The 19,580-nt window shown below is 40.1% G+C and overlaps 1 protein-coding gene and 1 long non-coding RNA gene across 2 annotated transcripts in view; one reads left to right on the top strand and one right to left on the bottom strand.

Annotated features, from left to right (window-relative positions):
- Positions 1-19,580, bottom strand: part of LOC142144139 (uncharacterized) — a 181,066-nt gene that overhangs the window by 37,504 nt on the left and 123,982 nt on the right. The window lies entirely within an intron of this gene.
- EEF1A1 (eukaryotic translation elongation factor 1 alpha 1) lies at positions 10,779-14,593 on the top strand. Its single transcript, XM_075202623.1, has 8 exons — positions 10,779-10,886; positions 11,936-12,109; positions 12,429-12,608; positions 12,826-13,122; positions 13,227-13,377; positions 13,483-13,739; positions 13,821-14,055; positions 14,195-14,593. Exons 2-8 carry the CDS (start codon positions 11,966-11,968, stop codon positions 14,317-14,319), a joined length of 1,389 nt encoding a protein of 462 aa, XP_075058724.1. The 5' UTR covers positions 10,779-10,886; positions 11,936-11,965; the 3' UTR covers positions 14,320-14,593.

Below are 19,580 nucleotides of genomic sequence, written 5' to 3'. Positions count from 1 at the left end.
GATTCGAGAAGGAGTTTAGGAGAAATGGTGGAGTGCAGATCAAGCTGAAGCAGAATCAGAGTTTGTTGGAGAAAATTGCTTTTATTTCACTGAAAAAGTGTATATTAACAGCAACAGCAAATAAACAGTCACCATTCAATGACATCACCATTTTTCAGCCAATGAAAACTGCTCTGGTGATGACTCCCACAAATTGCCAGGGCACAGACTTGTGCAGTATGAATGGGGTCAACCCGGGAAATTCCCGGGTCCGAGGTGCAGTATGAATGGTGTTTCTGAGCTGGCTTGAAAAACCCGGGATATTGCCGGGGCGGCAGTATGAAAGCGGTATGAGAGTGAGCGGCATTGTTCAGAATTTGGTTAGTAGGCCCGGTTTGTGTAATTTTGTTTGGTTACAGTGCTGTTGTGGATAGTCAAAGCCAGCCACACACAGGCCAGTCCTGCCGCTAGCAATGGACAGCAGGGTTAATGAGACAAATTCAACCATTTTGCCCCTCTGACCGAATAAGTTTTTATTTTGGCCTGTTAGTGCAGTAGCACTGTCCTACAGGAGCAATCTAGTAATCTTCTGACTGCATTCCCAATAATGGACTTATCAATGTCAGATAGTTTTAGAGTCATACACACTGCAATATTGGGTCAATTGCCTGATATTGGTCTTATTTTTACAGCGTGTATGAACACTTACTTCCTCTATCATAACCTCTTGGTCACCATGCCGGGAACTAGAACACTTATGTTGGATATATATATATATATTATATATATATATATATATATATTTATTACCTGCACCAAACCTTCACTATTCAGCACTCAGGTCAAGTGGCCAGATAACATTGAAGCTTATTAGTATGGTTGGATTAAAACTGAACACACAAGCCAACAGCACTCATTGTCAGGATGGATTTATGAGCATGTCCAACAAAGATCGAAATGAATACAATCAGATCATTACCAGGCAATATGCTCACCTTGGACACACACATGGCCAGGATAAACAAAGTTCACTGATCACTGAAAGTATCTTAATGTTTGCACATTTTCTACAATGTCTTAAGCCATATCAATATTGAGAGTTGAAGCTCCTAAAATGGGTGGGGTACGAATACCTGATGATAGCAACACCAACAAGAAAGACAGGGACATAAAAATAACGATTAACATCATTGCAACAGTGAGTATATATGTACATACTATAATTTAGATGCACAGCATCTCAGACAGCTCTTATACCAGTCACCTGTAGATTTCGAATAAACAAAAGGTGGCGACTGGGAAGGACTTCATTCACACTGCTGACAGTGCGAATGTCACTTTTAGGGCAAAATGGGTGGACCCGTCGCCTCCAGAATATATTCTGGCGCTGGGTCCACCCAGTGCAAATATTCCTTTTACAGAAGTATTTCCACAGACTGCAGAGTGCGCATGCACTTTGGAATTGTGTGTAAGGATAATAAGGCACACTTGGGCAATGAAAACTGTTTAAGATTCCATATTGTACTTTATTCTACAAAATAAATATTATATTTTGTGACATACAGAAAAAAGTAATCTGAACTATATCAGAAAATGTGAGTTATATAACATTCTCTAGTATCTGTTTTGTACATTTCATTCCATCAAAGTTTGTCCTCCTCCCCCTTACGCAGCACACTCATCTAGTTATCACTTCACTATACAAAATTAGCATTTCAAGCAAACTCAGGGGTCATTCTGTCTGTATTACACAGTGAGATTTCCTGCCAGTATAACTTTGATAACTGGAGATTTGACCCTGAATGTACCACTAAACAAGTCAAGTTACATATACGTTTACCTCAATATTACCTTTCCTGTATGTTTTAAATAAGGGTAAACTTATTAGAACCTGGTTTGTACTTTATATGCATTGTATGTTTAAATTATTGTCACTAAAGTCCTATTTATTTATGCAGAGACGAGGGTATATTTACTAAATTGCGGGTTTGAAAAAGGGGAGATGTTGCTTATATCAACCAATCAGATTCTAGCTATCATATATTTAGTACACTCTACAAAATAGCTAAAATCTGATTGGTTGCTATAGGCAACCTCTCCACTTTTTCAAACCAGCAGTTTAGTAAATATACCCCTAGATCACCATCACAGGCTGGATTTGGACAGATCATTTTTCCTGATATATTTTCAATAAAAAAATTATTCTTACTCCATCAGTGAAAACTGGGAACTACAACTAATAAGTGCCAAAATAAAAACAAACATTTAATAATCTTAAACAAACCATTTTGATCATAGCTCTTCCTACAAATAATACATTGAAAGTAATTATTATCAAATTACTATTATCTGAACAGATGAGAATGCTAAAACTGGAACGCACTAGACCAACGGTTCCCAAAGTGTGCGCGGGGCCGCGGTACTGTCAAAGGGGTGTCACGGCTACCCTTGCAAAAAAAAAAAGAACTTACCAATCCAGCGCCGGATCCTCCTCCTCACTGACTGTCAGGCGTGACGTCATCACGTCCGACAGTGTCAGCAGAGAGGACATCAGAAAATGAGGAAAGAGAGTGAAGGGGGATAGAGAGATGCTGAACAGGGGGGGCGGAGAGAGAGATGCTGAATGGGGGGGGAGGGGGGGCAGGGAGAGACGCTGAAGGGGGGGACAGAGTGAGGTGCTGATGAAGAGGGGGACAGAGTGAGGTGCTGATGAAGAGGGGGACAGAGTGAGAGCTGAAGAAGAGGGACACAGAGTGCGAGATGGCGAAGGGGGACACAGAGTGCAAGATGGCGAAGGGGGACACAGAGTGCGAGATGGCGAAGGGGGACACAGAGTGCGAGATGGCGAAGGGGGACACAGAGTGCAAGATGGCGAAGGGGGACACAGAGTGCGAGATGGCGAAGAGGGACACAGAGTGCGAGATGGCGAAGGGGGACAGAGTGCGAGATGGCAAAGGGGGACAGAGTGAGATGGCAAAGGGGGACATGGAGTGCGAGATGGCAAAGGGGGACATGGAGTGCGAGATGGCAAAGGGGGACACAGTGATTTCATGAAGGGGATACAGTGATATGATAAAGGGGGCACAATGTGATGGTGAAGGAGCCTAAATACATCTAACGTTATTTTTACCCAACTACTTAAAAAACGTGACTACCCGGTAATTATTTTGCCTTGGAAAAATTATGGTGACCCTAAGGTTGCTTCAAACTGAGAAAATTTGGGAACCACTGCACTAGACCTTGGTTTTGAATCAGCGCAACTCAATGATCCGCCTAGCACACATTAAGGCTGAAGCCTCTGCAAACTGAGTGCGTCTGGATGAGGGGAAAAGTCGAAAAATATTTAGAGAATGTAAACACCCCATTCAATTAAATAAACTTCAGCTTTTGCCCTAAAATACTTTAGAGCAGGCCTGTCCAACCTTCGGCCCTCCAGGTGTTGTGAAACTACAAGCCCCAGCATGCTTTGCTGGTAGACAACCAGTTGATAGCTGGAAGGGCATGCTGGGACTTGTAGTTTCACAACATCTGGAGGGCCGTAGGTTGGACGGGCCTGCTTTAGAGCCGTCTTAATGGCTTCAGTAAATCATGAGAGCAGAACCATAGAAATTGCATTTTTATGTGTCAGAGGGTTTTTGAGTTATGTATTCTACTAAACATTTACTTGAAAATCATACATTACACTGGACCTGGTAGCCTGTGTGTATCTGAGGGTACAATGCTTTTTTTCCCTCCAGCTTCCCCCCCACACACCATGATGACTGATGTTTACCATCCCGAGTGTGGGGTCATTCTGCTATAGTACACACCTTTCAATCTTGCTTCAGATTCAATTTCTGTAACAATGTCACCGATTGAAAGTCCAGATGAACATGCCGATCCCCACCTACACCATTTACCTTCAGATCTGTGATCTTCATAAACATCTGCTGAAAAGATTGTAACTCTATACACACTCTAGATATCTGCCTATACTGCTAGTCGTAAGTGCATACTTCCACATGGGTCCATCGTTGAACATGATTTTTAGGAAGTTTAGATGCGACGTGTTTTGGTACGATAAAACACGATGGTGGGAATAACTCTTGCAATAGCTAACCAAATGGTTGGGACTTGTGTAATCTGCATAACTGCGTATCCAGCTAGTGTCCCTGTTTTAGTGGAAATCTATACATAAGTTATGCTACTGATCAATGAAGTGATATCAAAACTCACTGATTATAAGCAATAAAATTAGAACTCACAGCTTACATATATTTGATTCTTGCATCCATATTATTTGTTTGTCCACACTCACATTTATACAGGCAATCGACATTAATAAGTCTGTCTGCCACACCTCTTACCAGGATGTGAAAACTTCATCCAAACAATCAAAAATGAATATTGAACTCAATGGGCAAGCTCAGACAGAAGCTGCTATACTAGAAAAACCTGCTGTCCTGATATTGTACGAGTACTAGGTCCCCTCCCAAAGCAGCAAGTGAATATGGAAGCTGAATGTCATATCTGACCTACCTTAATTCTATCTTAAAATAAGTGGTAGAGCCAAAGGAAAGACAAGCAATTTAACCAAAAATATAAGCTGTAATGGCACATTTTTGCGTAACCTACATTTTACCTGCTGATAGCAAACACTTGCTCCAGGGGCAGGATCATACAGTGTGGCTAACTTCAAATACAGTGGGCCTGATTCAGAGTGAGACGTTTGCATAAGATATGCATTTTTTATGCTAAGTGAACGTACACAACTACAGCTATTCAAACCTGCAACTTTTGGCAAGTAGGATTCCTTACCTCTAAAGAGGTGTGATGGGGGATAGATGTGGTGTCTAGCGTAGCCAATGTACAGTAAGAGTACGTTAAAGCAATTGCGTAGATTTAGACAGGAATGTAGTTGCAGATATGACTGAAAAAGATGTTTTTATTTGCTGGTGGTCAGAGGCAGGTGTAAGTACCGGATAATGATAACACCAAAACTAGCAAACCCTTTGTAATTAGAGGTTTGCGAATGATTCCCAGACACTTATCGAGACTTTAGCAGTCGCCCAGTAAATGATTAAGATTTGTTCCTGCTGTATTACCTAGGTTTAAGTTTAAAAAATGCTTCACGGCAATTGTGTGTGCAACTTATAAAATAAAATGCTTTTGGTACTTTTTCACCTATTAGGCATGTTCCTGAGGGGTGTGTCTGTTGTCAAGCGAATGCATCTTCAACTCTGAATATGGTGCATAATATATATATATATATATATATATATATATATATATATATATATATATATATATATATATATGTATATATATTTATTTGAGTTCAACCTTTTCCTTTTGAACCTCAAATTATGTTTGCATCCACTCTGAATCAGGCCCTGCATACATAATAATTTTGTTTGTTTCTTGTTGAACTTTCCTACTGACAAATATTATTAAAAGTATATGCTAGTTTCAATGTTTTTTTTCTTTACCTTTCTATTTATTTTTTTGCTACTGTGTGTCAGCTAAAAATGGATTGTTCGATTTTAGAATTAAGCTCACCATGAGTTTTTTCTTTCTTTTTTTTTTTCTATAGATGTTGTTTGTATTTCAGGGTTTTGTTAAAGGTTTTAAATGTGCGCATAAGAAATATTTGTTTGCAGATTCCCTGCCCAATGACACCAAACTTTGCACAAGGTGTTGAATGTCTTAGCACAGTTAGAAAATGTTAAAGAACACAGGATGTACCTCTTTTTGTTTTATCACTTTTTTTTTTTTTTAAGAAGAATTAGCTGAAATATTGAAAAATTGATTGAAATATCTCTACAGACCTAAGTTTTTGTTAGTGTAACTGGGGTTTGATTAAAAAGGAGGGCCAAGTTCAGAAACCTTTTGAAAAATCTAGAAGTAAAATATACTATAAAAGGTTTCCCCACCTGGATCCAAACATATTAGGAGAGCTTTAAAATGGTTTTCAGAGTATACTTTTTTTTATACATGTAAGGAAACACAATGAACAACATTAATAATTACCAAACTTTAGATGCAGTTGCTTAAGGACACTATTTACATTTTAATTGTACTCTTTGTATCTTAATTAACCAAATTCATGGGTAACAGGGAACAGGTAATTCTTTTTTTTTTTTTTACAAAAAAAAAAAAAGTGATAAAACAAAAAGAGGTACATCCTGTGTTCTTTAACATTTTCTAATTGTGCCAAGACATTCAACACCTTGTGCAAAGTTTGGTGTCATTGGGCAGGGAATCTGCAAACTATCTCTTATGCGCACATTTAAAACCTTTAACAAAACTCTGAAATTCAAACAACATCTATAGATAAAATGCAATTGGGGAAAAAAAGAAAGAAAAAACTCATGGTGAGCTTAATTCTAAAATCGAACAATCCATTTTTAGCTGACACACAGTAGCAAAAAAATAAATAGAAAGGTAAAGAAAAAAACATTACTTTGAAACCACTAAAGAGTGTTACTTTGTGTTTCACTTAATTCACAAGTTGAAAATAGTCCAAATTTTATTAAAGAAGTTGTGCTGAAAATTACATGTGTGTCACTTCCTAGCAAAGGTACATCCCACACCAAACCCTAGTAAAATATGTATTCTATTTTTCAGGTCAAGTCGTAGGTCTGTAGTGATATTTCAATCAATTTTCCAGTCTTGAATGATTGTATTATCGATATGACTATTACTTGCAAGATCCAATCTTTTTAGTCACTTTTGTGTAAATTGAAACTAGCATATACTTGTAATAATATTTATCAGTAGGAAAGTTCAACAAGAAACAAAAACAAAATTATTATATATTGTTCAAGTAATTGTAAGATGTCCCCATATATAACTATGCACTATTTTTAAGTCAAATAATTATATATATGTATATATATATATATATATATATATATATATATATATATATATATATATATATATATATATATATATATATATTTCACTTCATGCACAGTCATGGGCAAAAGTTTTGAGAATAACACAAGTATTGGTTTCCCCAGAACTTAATCCCATTGAGATCTAGTGGTCAATCCTCAAGAGGCGGGTGGACAAACAAAAACCCACAAATTCTGACAAACTCCAAGCATTGATTAGGCAACAATAGGCGACCATCAGTCAATATGTGGCCCAGAAGTTGATTAACAGCATGCCAGGGCGAATTGCATAGGTCTTCAAAAAGAAGGGTCAACACTGCAAATATTGACTCTGCATAAACTTAATGTAATTGTCAATAAAAGCCTTTGACACTTAAGAAATGCTTGTAATTTTATTTCAGTATACCATAGCAACATCTGAAAAAAAGTTCTAAAAACACTGAAGCAGCAAACTTTGTGAAAACCAATACTTGTGTCATTCCCAAGCAGGGGCGGATCTATTATTATTATTATTATTATTAATATTTATTTATAAGGCGCTACAAGGCATCCGCAGCGCCGTACAGAGACAAACAAAATCACAATACAATGGGAGACAGCACAGTACAGTAAACACAGCAACTCAGTACGCTCAATGCACAGCTAGAGAGGGCGGGGAAGGGGGAGGGAGGATCCAAAAATGACGGGGCCCAAGAAGGGGGGCGTGGAAGACAGGGAGACCCCCAGGGGGGAGGAGGGAGCGAAAGTGGATGTGGGGTGGAGGACCTTTGAGGAGGAGGGCTAAGTAGCTGGAGAGCAGAGTTAGAAGTGGTGGAAACAGGAGGAGAGATGGATCTAGACATTTATCCTACCCGGGGCGATTTTAGAGGGGTGGGGGGGCGATTTAGGCCCCGCCCCCTTTATGATGTCTATGGCTGCCGGCGGCTGCACAGTATGTGCAGGTCCGTTCTGCAGTGGCAGTGTGCTGTCCCGCTGCTCTGATTGTGTTTAAAACACAACCATCTTGTCCGTCTGTTTTTTTTTTTAGCTTGTTCATCTGTGTTTGTCTTTTTTAGTATTTTATAAACTTTAACAATATTCATGTTTATTCCATGCATTATTGAATTATTTTACTATAATAGACCCACCACAAATGCTGGGAGACTGCTATATGGATTTATTAGCCTTTGTGTAAAAAAAACATTACCTTTTAGTCTTCTTTCCTCTAATTAATAATCTGTTACAATACATGGAAGTTAAGGTGAGGTCTTACTAGTGACCTATAAAGTGGCAATATAACTTCTGGCTTCATGTTACTAATAATTACAGTAATATATTCTTCTGGCTTTTCCCACTGCTTGCTTACCTTCATATGATCTGGAACTATAACTCAAATGTCCCTTTCCTCTGTTGCTGCTAACATAATACAACCATCCATTCTGTATTTGGACTTTTGTGATCAGCTTGCAATATTTTATATTCTGATGCATTAAAGAATTGGTCAACCATAATGCCACATATGCGGCTACCCTAAGAATTAAGATTAAATCTGATACAGCATAAGGTAGAATTTGATAGTATTATAACCATTTATTTATATAGCGCCACTAATTCTGCAGCGTTGTACAGAGAACTCACTCACTCACATCAGTCCCTGCCCCATTGGGGCTTACAGGAGAGGGAGAGAGGGAGAGGGGGAGAGGGGGAGAGGGGGAGAGGGGGAGAGGGGGAGAGGGGGAGAGGGGGAGAGAGGGGGAGAGGGGGAGAGGGAGAGAGAGAGAGAGAGACTAGGGTCAATGTGTTAGAAGCCAATTAACCTACCAATATGTTTTTGGAGTGTGGGAAGAAACCGGAGCAAACCCATGCAAACACAGGGAGATCATACAAACTCCTCACAGATAAGGCCATCGTCAGGAATTGAACTCATGACCCCAGTGCTGTAAGGCAGAAAGTGCTAACCACCATGCTGCCATGCAACTATGAGCATTTTTCTTTTTTTTTTACTTTCATATACAAATTTTAAGTCAAACTGCAAAATTCAAGATGTATTCTTTTAGGTAAACAGAGTTTTCTTTCTTGGATACCATAGAGCTGAAATAGAACACGTTTAGAGCATTCCTCCACGAAGGCTATTACTAGGAACTCTAATGGTTTACCCCTTTTCCATGTGTGCATATTACATGTTTGCTCCTTTATTTAAACAGGCTTTAGTACATACACTTAAAAACAAACTCTTATAAAATCACCTGTTTGTTCCAAGCTTTATATTAACATTGCCCTATATTTGGTGAAACCATGTTTTAGAACAGTGATGGGCAACAGGCGGCCCTACAAGCCTTCACCCAAGACCTCCAGCTCCTTCCTGCTTTATTATCAGATTAGTTTGTTATAACATATAGCACTTGTGTAAAAAGCTGCCGATATCTTAGTATATGATAAACTGTAATGTTTTAACTTATTACTAAGATTAAGGGACCGATGCAATTCTGCCACGAATAACGCGGCATTAGCAATATTACGGTAAAACTGGACATAATTACCCTTAATACAGTAATAATAATAGTATTACCCTTACTACGGTATTACCCTTAATATGGTAATAATAGTATTACCCTTAATACGGTAATATCAACTCTGGATTTTTACTTGCGGCTCAGGGAGCCGCGAGTATAATTCCAGGTTGAAATTACCGTATTAATGGTAATACTATTAACACCACGTTATTCGCAGTAAAACTGAATCGGCCCCTAATGGTATTGTACGGCCCTTTGGAAGATAGGTGACAGCACCATGCAACCCCTAAAGATTGCCAATCATGATTTTAGAAGGACCACAGAAACTAAACTGGAAAGTAAGAACAAAAATCACAATGAACAGTGTTTATCCTAGCCTTACAGCATAGTTTTCAAGAGTCCTAGGTTTTGCATATTTTTTCTACCCCGGACAATTTCCCAATTTTGTTTTTGCTTAAACTGAAGAATTGTGTAGTATCATGTCACTCTAATTGATACAATTATTAGTGTATTTGTTCTGTACACTATGTAACTTAACAATCATTCAGACTGTGTGATGACTTTGTTAGAAGCACCCTTCCCACAGCAGTGTTTTCAGCTGTGAACAAATAGACAGCAAATTATTCACATGAAACAATACAGACAAACTTATATATATCAGTGTTCTCAAAATCATGTTTTACTCATTACATTTAATTTTACACTATTTTTCCCGAAGTGTTATCTAGGTTACAGATTGCACTGAATGGAGGGCAAAAGGGAAATTCACTAAACCACTTCAATGTGCTGGAAGCTTCCATTTGTAAAAATAGTAATGGCAGAAGGAACCATGAGTCACACAGAAACGAGACTAGTCATAGTGCCATACACCATTACAGGCTGCTGTATACATGTGCCGTAGTGAATAAATGTCATCACAACCCGGGACATCATCGTTTCATACTCTTTACATGAACAGAGCTGTAGAGCTGGTTATGTCACCATGTACAGTCCGGGAACACATTGCACATGACCAGGCTGCTCAATCTTGGCCAGACCCCCGGCGCAATGTTACACACACCCGACATGACCAACTGTATAGTTGGGGGAGAACCCGGTGCCAGCAACTGAGCCGCGGTCACAGTGGTAGCCATTATAGGAAGCACCCTCTAGCACCACAGAGCTCCTAGCTACAAGCACACACGGGTATATGATGCTAGCAGTATACATGACTGTATCCACCATACAGTACCCTTCATGTATAGCGCAGATACCAACACGTTATTATGTCTCACTACGGAAGGAGAAGTACACGCTATATAACAATACTGTAATATAAGCCTTCCATTCACTGCGCAGCCGGCCTACGTGAGACGTCCACATTCATTTGCCATTAATCGCTTCCTTCCACCCTAGCCGGGAACACAGCACCCCGCCCCTAACACCCGGGAATTCTGGGCTTGTGACGTCATCGGTAAACCCCGCCCTGGACGCTATATAAGATCGGCGCACGCCGCCTTCGCTCTCTTCCTCACCGGGTTTGCGGCGCATTTCTAAGGTAAGGCGGACGAGGCACCGTGAGCGGGCTGTGGTTAGGCCGGGTCGCTGTATTCCTCCTGCATTGGTGACTGGTCTGTTAATACATCCCTGGATTCGCTTTTGGATTTATCTCGCTATATTTTGACGATGGGTGGTGTTTTGTCATGGAGTCTGGGTGTGAACACATCTTTACCTCTAGCGGCCGTGCATGGCCGGCCTGCGGCCTACACTCAATCCGCTCGGCATCCTCCTACAGGTGAGCCATCCGGCTCGGCCTAGCTGACACCAGCCCCCGCTGAGATCCAGTCTATGGTGGGACTGCTGTATTTGTCTGTAATTTCGGAGCGGAAGCTGGATGTGGCTGCCCGGTGCCCGGCCATGTCTGGGAGGGCCGCATGAAAGATCATTATGGGCGATCTCTGTGTAGTGTTTCTGGTAGAGCTGGGTGTGGTATATAATGGCGGATCCTGCACGTTCTTCTGTACAGTGCGAATCTGGTCTCCAGTGTAGTGGATATATGTGTGGTGTTTTGATATGTGCGCTTTCCTTATTTTGATTGTCTATGGAACGTTGTACACTTGCTGTATTAATGTCTGTTTGCTGGGTGGGAGCGTTCCTGCTCTCCGCATGTGGCTGTATAGCACGCTGCCACTAGTCCGATGGCGAGTCCTCAAACTGCTCTTTGTTACATGCTGAACTTGTTGAAGCGGCTCTGTACAATATAAAGATGGCCGCTGCGCTCTCGTCTGCTGATCGGACTTTCCTCTTCCACAAGATGGAGGATGATGAGTCACCGATCAGAAGACAAAAGAGCAGCGGTATTACATGTGTCTGGACGATTGCACCCTGGCTGTGGGATCGCCGGCTTTTGCCATAAGTTATTACATTATGTAGTCTTGCTTTCTATGTTCTACATTTTTCTGTGGGTGGAGCTGCATAATTGACACGTTGCATAGTTCTCACGTAACTGCTTGAAATCATTTGAAAGTGGGGTTTTCATACTTTTAAATGCTAGTAGTGTGCTGTAACTTGTCTTTTACATGGTTTTTTGTATTTTGTTCACATTAGTGTCCATCGCCAAACATCTAACAATCCACAATGGGAAAGGAAAAGACCCACATCAACATCGTCGTCATTGGACACGTAGATTCTGGAAAGTCCACAACAACTGGACATCTTATCTACAAATGCGGTGGCATTGATAAGCGAACCATTGAAAAGTTTGAGAAGGAAGCTGCTGAGGTAAGAAATTGCATACCTGTGATTGAGTTGCTTTATCTCTATGATTAAGTTTTCTGACACTAATAGAATACCTGCATAGACATATTTACATCAAAATTGTGTAAGATGTCAGTTTGGTATGAACACTACTAATGCTGTGTTGATGGTTTTTTAATGTCCCTAGCTTTTATAGGCACTAAGTGATAAGCTTGAAATATGTAACACTTCTCAATCCAAGAAATAATGGCTGTCATAACACTGACCAAGTAGTCTTGGTTAAGTATTAGATCTTAAGTTAGTATAGCAAAGTAATCACTGACCTTTATCTCTCATTCAACAGATGGGAAAGGGCTCCTTCAAATACGCTTGGGTGTTGGACAAACTGAAGGCTGAGCGTGAACGTGGTATTACTATTGATATCTCCCTCTGGAAATTTGAGACCAGTAGATACTATGTCACAATTATTGATGCTCCTGGCCACAGAGACTTCATCAAGAACATGATCACTGGTACTTCTCAGGTAAATAACAGATAATAATGCACAAATGCTGCATTGAGCCTAACCCATGGCAAGCTTTTAAAGTGGGGTGTCTAGCTTAATTGGACTCTTAGAAATGGATAGAAGATGCATCTTGCTTGTTAGACTTAACATATGTCCTATGTTTTGTTTTGACTTTTGCTAAAAATATAAATGGGAAAGTTTGGAGTATCTGACTGCAAAATTTTATCTCTCGTAGGCTGACTGTGCTGTCCTAATTGTTGCTGCTGGTGTTGGTGAGTTTGAAGCTGGTATCTCCAAGAATGGACAAACTCGTGAGCACGCTCTTCTGGCATACACTCTGGGTGTGAAGCAGCTCATTGTTGGTGTCAACAAAATGGATTCTACTGAACCACCATACAGCCAAAAGAGATACGAGGAAATTGTTAAGGAAGTCAGCACTTACATCAAGAAGATTGGATACAACCCAGATACAGTTGCTTTTGTGCCCATCTCTGGTTGGAATGGTGACAACATGCTTGAACCCAGTGCCAATGTAAGTGGATTATTTTGCTTTTATGTGTCTGTTTTAATACAAAGTGCAATATTTTGATATTGTAAATGCGAGGGAACTTCTAACAATGCTTTAACCCTCAACAGATGCCTTGGTTCAAGGGATGGGCCATCACCCGCAAAGAAGGAAAGGGCAGTGGAACTACTCTGCTTGAAGCTCTTGACTGCATTTTGCCACCAAGCCGCCCCACTGATAAGCCTCTGCGTCTGCCTCTGCAGGATGTCTACAAGATTGGTGGTAAGTACTTTGCTACAGTCTCAAACTTCATCTTTTTCTATGCTAATGCTATGGAAGCTGACTACACATGATTTAAAAAATTAAAAAAAAAAAATCTTCTGGCAGGTATTGGAACAGTACCAGTTGGGCGTGTGGAAACTGGTGTCCTGAAACCAGGCATGGTAGTTACTTTTGCCCCAGTCAATGTAACAACTGAAGTAAAGTCCGTGGAAATGCATCATGAAGCTCTGACTGAGGCTATGCCCGGTGACAATGTTGGTTTCAACGTAAAGAACGTTTCCGTCAAGGACATCCGTCGTGGTAACGTTGCTGGTGATAGCAAGAATGATCCACCATTGGAAGCTGGTGGCTTCACTGCACAGGTACTTTTTTGCATGTTCTTTTTAGTGAATGACCAAGGCCGTTTGGTTAAAGACAGACTATAACTATCTTTTTTGCTGCAGGTCATTATCCTGAACCATCCAGGCCAGATTAGTGCTGGGTATGCTCCAGTGCTGGATTGCCATACTGCTCACATCGCTTGCAAATTTGCTGAGCTCAAGGAAAAGATTGATCGTCGTTCTGGTAAGAAACTGGAAGAAAACCCCAAGTCCCTGAAGTCTGGTGATGCTGCCATCGTCGAAATGGTCCCAGGCAAACCCATGTGTGTGGAGAGCTTCTCTGACTATCCTCCTCTTGGTGAGTAGCATTAATCTACTAGCTATGATGCTGTGTGGTTTTGGCCTTGTTGCCAGTTGTATATCTAAGATGTGGTATGCAAAACTTGTTCAAAGGATAATCTCAAGAATTCTGCTAAAATGTAAAATTTTCTCCTTAGGACGCTTTGCTGTGCGTGACATGAGACAGACTGTTGCCGTTGGTGTCATCAAGGCAGTTGAAAAGAAGGCTGCAGGAAGTGGCAAAGTAACAAAATCTGCCCAAAAGGCCCAGAAAACGAAATGAATATTTCAAAAGCCAATCGCCACCTCAGTCTTAACCAGCGGTGGAAGAACGGTCTCAGAACTGTCTGTCTCACTTGGCCATTTCAGTTTAATAGTAAAAGACTGGTTAATGATTACAATGCATCGTAAAAGCTTCAGAAGGAAAGGAATGTTTGTGGACCATTTGTTTGTGGCAGTTTTAAGTTATTAGTGTTTTAAATCAGTAATTTTTAAGTGGAAACAACTTGACCAAAATCTGTCACCAAATTTGAGACCATTAAAAAGTTAAAGATAAATCTCTTGTGGTTTGTACAAAGATATGGTTAGTAATGAAGTACCTTGAATACCATTAGCATTACCAGAAGCTTTATCATAGAGGCTATTTACCTACATTATAAATGACGTGCAAGAATCGTAGTTAAAAAAATCTTTGCTGTAGTTTCATATGACCTGAAACCATATTCTACAGCTCTAGGTAATTAAACCTCTGTCTACCTGCTTTAAAAAGCTTCTGTAGTGCACTGAAGCACAAGGCTATTGATAGAATCTACAATGCCTTTTAAACACGGTTCATGGTTTAAATGCAATTGCTACTGTGCTGATACATACTGTACTGGTAATGACAGGCTAATGGTGCTACGCTTAAGTATATAACCTTTTAAGTATTCAGTACAGTTAAAATGACATTCTTCAGCCTACCAACTGTAATGGTTATGGGCAAAAACTGCTTCTACATCTACACTTATTTCACCATGGGGAACTTTAACATGCTTTTAGATGTGCACAAGGAGATGGTAACATAAAATGGATAACAGGTTTTCCCAACTTTTTTTTGTGCAATCTGGCAGCATTTCATTTAGAATCCTGAATGGCAAAAAAATTTATTCTGACATACTGGGTAACATGAAACCATAATATCTACGGAAATAGAAAACCACAGGTAAATACTAAGTACATGGCATTAAACAGCCCATCAATAGCTTTAGTGTAAATGTATCGGATTAGTGCTGGATAGACCAACAAAATCAAACATGGTAAAGGTGTAATCTGCATTCTAAAATGTCTGACACTAACATTACATGCTGGTACAACTAGAAGTTAGGATGATCATACTGAGCAAGAGGGGTTCCTGGTTAAGCCTGTTGTGATCAGAAGGTTCTGTTTGGGGGGGGGCGGGGGGCGGGTGTTTGTTTTTTTTTTTGTTTAAAGAACTGTAATTTCTTCATACAGGATGGGTAACAGATTACATGTCATACAAAATTAATGCATTGCTTTTAAAAACTAAGGTTTTTGTGCAGTTACTGACAAACAAGGAGCTTACAAGCATGTTTGACGAGGACAAAATGCAACAGTGTTGTAATCCTATGACCTGCCATCTCCTGATCCTGCATTGTGTACTGAATTTTTGATGCTCTTTTTGAACCCTTGTTCAACTTGTCACTCTGCTCCATAGATGCAACATAACCACAACCACCTTCACTTTCCTGTCTAGCCTCAGTCCTTTCATGCTTTACTAGCTCAATTTGTCACAACCTCCATTTCCTTACCCCTGTATCTCTCCCCTTTGTATTCACCATTGAGAAAATCCATACATATTGCTGCCTTTGAAAAACTAGAATGCCCTTTTCCTACCTTGGAGGTTGCCAAAACTCTAATGCTTTACTGCAGCCACCTAGCTGTCCTCCCCATCACCTGTCTGTGCCTGCTCCAGTCTGTTCTTCATGCTAGGCAGAGACTGATCTTTCTAGCAATTCCACATAAATGCTGCTGCAAATATTTTACACTGGCTGCCTCTAATACCCACTGTCCAGTGATGCACATTTTATATAGCACCACCTTAGTATGCAGTGCTGTACAGAGCATGTCATTCATGGAAGTCCCTATCACATTGGAGCTTACATTCTAAATTCCCTAACGCAATCATACTAGGGCCCCTTTTAGTCAGTAGGTCAATTACCTGCTAGTATGTATTTTGATGTGGAAGGAAACGCTAACATGAGAACAAAAACTTCACATAGATACAATTCTGGTTGGCAGTTGCATGCATGACCTTAGCCCTGTGTCAGTAATGCTAACCATAGTAGCACGGTGTTGCCCCACCATATAAATTTAGATGGTGATTGAAGAGGTCTAGAAATGGCAATTTATAAATTGCATCAGGAAAAAAGGCCCATAACCACACACAAAGAAAGGTAAGCATGAATGTGTTAACATGGAATATCTGCCAGCATACATGAATTTTCTCCCAGTACCTTTATGAGTTAACTTGCCTCTGCCCTGTGTATGGTCAGTTATATTGCATTAATAAAAGATCCCATTTCCATGTCCTACCTTTGTCCTAAAGAACTGTGGAATATCCTTTTTAAGTTTGATAGTAAATGGTCAATGTTTGTGTCCTTATATATAACAGTAGGCACTCGTATAAAGTTACAACAAAAAATTGGATGCAAGTCAAAATAAAATTCACGTCAGAGGCTACTCCTGTTTTTCTAAACCACCAATTGAAAGTAATTGTATTTGGCTCTCCCAGCACTTTACCAGGAGTTTGGTTACTGTCTGAAAATCATAATTTATTAGAAGGCTCAAATTTCATCATAGCTAGAGAATTTGGGTCTCCAAATAAATTGAAACAAATCTATTTTTCCCATCTCGAATGATATGTCACAACATTAAAACCACAGACAAGTGAAGTGAATAACATAGATTAACTCATTAAAATAGTATTTGTCATGGGTTGATTTGTTGGAAGCAGGAAAAATGGGCTATGTTTGTATTTGAGAAAATTTGATAAGGGCCAAATTGTGATGGCTAGGAGACTGAGAAGAGTGAAGGCTACCCCGTCTCGTCCAATCTCACAGAACAGCTACTGTAGCACAAATTGCTGAAAAGTTAAAGCTGCCTATGTTGAAAAGGTGTCGGAACACACAGTGCATCGCAGTGTGCTGCATATCGAGCTGTGTAGCCACAGGCAGGTCAGAGTGCCCATGGTGACCCTTGTCCACCGCTGAAAGCGCTTACAATTGACACAGGAGCTTCAGAAGTGCACCCTGGAGCAATGGCCTGATCTTATGAATCATGTTTTCTTTGACATCATGTGGATAGCCAGGATCGTGTACATGGTTTACCTGGGGAAGAGATGGCACCAGGATGCACTATGGGAAGGCAAGCCTGTGGAGGCAGTGTGATCCACTGGACAATGTTCTGCTGGGAAACCTTGGGTCCTGGCATTCATGTGGATATTACTTTGACATGTTCCACCTACCCAAACATTGTTGCAGACCAAGTACACCCGTTCACGGCAATGGTATTCCCTAACGACAGTGGCTTCTTTCAGCAGGATAATGTCCCTTTCCACTGCAAAAATTGTTAAGGAATGGTTTGAGAAACATGACAAAGAGCTGTCTTCGTCATCTATGACTTCCCCCAGGTAAGCCTCTCAGGCTTGCTCATGTGGGCCTTTTGAAAGTATTGTGAAAATATCTGATTTGGAGATGGGTATTAGCGATTGCAAAACCAGAAAAACAGGGACTAAATGGCCACATGTGAGATCATTAAGATATATAAAGCCACTTGCCAACAAGGGCTAAATAATAAGGGACCAGGTTTCAAATGTGGGTTATCAAAAATTGGAATGATGGGTGAGGGAGTCCCAAATGCATACACAAATGGTACACAGTACTCTCTCTGTAACATCACTTAGATGCTTTATCTCTCAGTAATACCGATATATACTGAGGTAATGTGATATATTCCTCCTGACAGAGCTCTCCTGTCTCATACAGCCTGATTTTGAGATAATTTCTCCCTCAAATCTATCCCATTTCACTCATATTCTCCCTGTCATTATATACTTTGGCTTTCGAGGCAGCAGACCACGGACCATCTTCCCAGATTGCTGGAGGATTATGGGACCTCCTACCCTCTATCCCGGGTCCCTGGCTGTCACTTTCTACACAGGTTCTGAACAGCTCAAACCAGACTTGTATTGCTAAGCAACCATTCCTGGTGTATCTCTTCTGGTCCTCGTGTCAGGGCCAGGAGATGATGCGCCAAGAGTCGTATGGGAATCGCACAGGGCCATTTTAAGAGGTAGACTAATCCACTGCAGTGAAGAAATTAGTGCCACAAATAATATTCTCTATGCTCTTCTGTTACAGCACATACAATCCCCATCTGGTGACCTCCCCACTCAGATCAAGTCCCTCAAATGTCAGTTCAATACTCTCCATTCATGTAAAGCTACAAAATATTTTGAAAGAATTATAGCAGTGTTTATATGATAAGGCATATTCGAAAAGTCAATATTATGTTGGTAGACATGTTAGCAGCTATAAAAGCACAAGTCCTCATTGGTACTAGACCTATTTTCTATGTATTTTTTATAACAATATACTGGAGGGGGATCCCTTTGCTATAGCAACTACCTTAGCCAACATAGTGGTAAATTTAAAGCCGGAAAGAGGCCCCACACACTATACAAATTATAGGCCTCATTATTATTATTATCTCATTATTATTAACATTTATTTATGTAGCACTAGTATATTCCATATGATTTTACAAGTAGGAATAAACACAGTAATAAAACAAGAATAGATATTACAGACAGAGAGGTAAGAGGGCCCTGTTCACAAACTTACAATATATAGAGCAATAAGAGTTTTATACATGAGGTTAAGTGCATAATTGGTCCAGCCAAATTACAAAGGTAGAAAGTGCTTAGTTGGCTATATGATCCAGACACACAGTAATCCCAGAATTGGCAAGGCAAGTTTTTTATATCATACCTGTACACATGGAACAAAGATACTTTTCTAATTATAGTGGAATCCTACTGTAGATATTTTGAAGTTGACAAACTACAAAACTTACAGTAGGCACAGTAATATCACTTATCAAACACTAGGAAGATGCATACAAATCCATACACTGACTCCCCATTACTTCCATAATACAATTCAAACTACTTTCTCACCTTCTAAGCCCTCACTAAATCCTTCATATCCTAAATCTCTTACCTTCCTCAAGACTCACCTCTCACTCCCATTTCTAAGACTTTTCCCATGTTGCTTCCCACTTATGGAACTCCCTACCTCACCTGACCATACTCTCTTCCAAACTTCAATCTTTCAACCACTCTCTCAAAACCCACCTCTTTACTATATCCTACTGCACCCCCACCTGATACTACTTCCTCTGAGTGTTCTACTAGCTAAAGTTCCATATCCACTATGAGTCCCACTAGCTCCTATTGTTTTAGCATAGCTTGCAAACTTTGATGAC

The sequence above is a fragment of the Mixophyes fleayi genome, chromosome 3 (genome assembly GCF_038048845.1).
Source record: "Mixophyes fleayi isolate aMixFle1 chromosome 3, aMixFle1.hap1, whole genome shotgun sequence".
Taxonomy (NCBI): domain Eukaryota; kingdom Metazoa; phylum Chordata; class Amphibia; order Anura; family Limnodynastidae; genus Mixophyes; species Mixophyes fleayi.
Note: the sequence above shows the minus strand (reverse complement) of the source record. Positions and strands in the feature narration are given on the sequence as shown.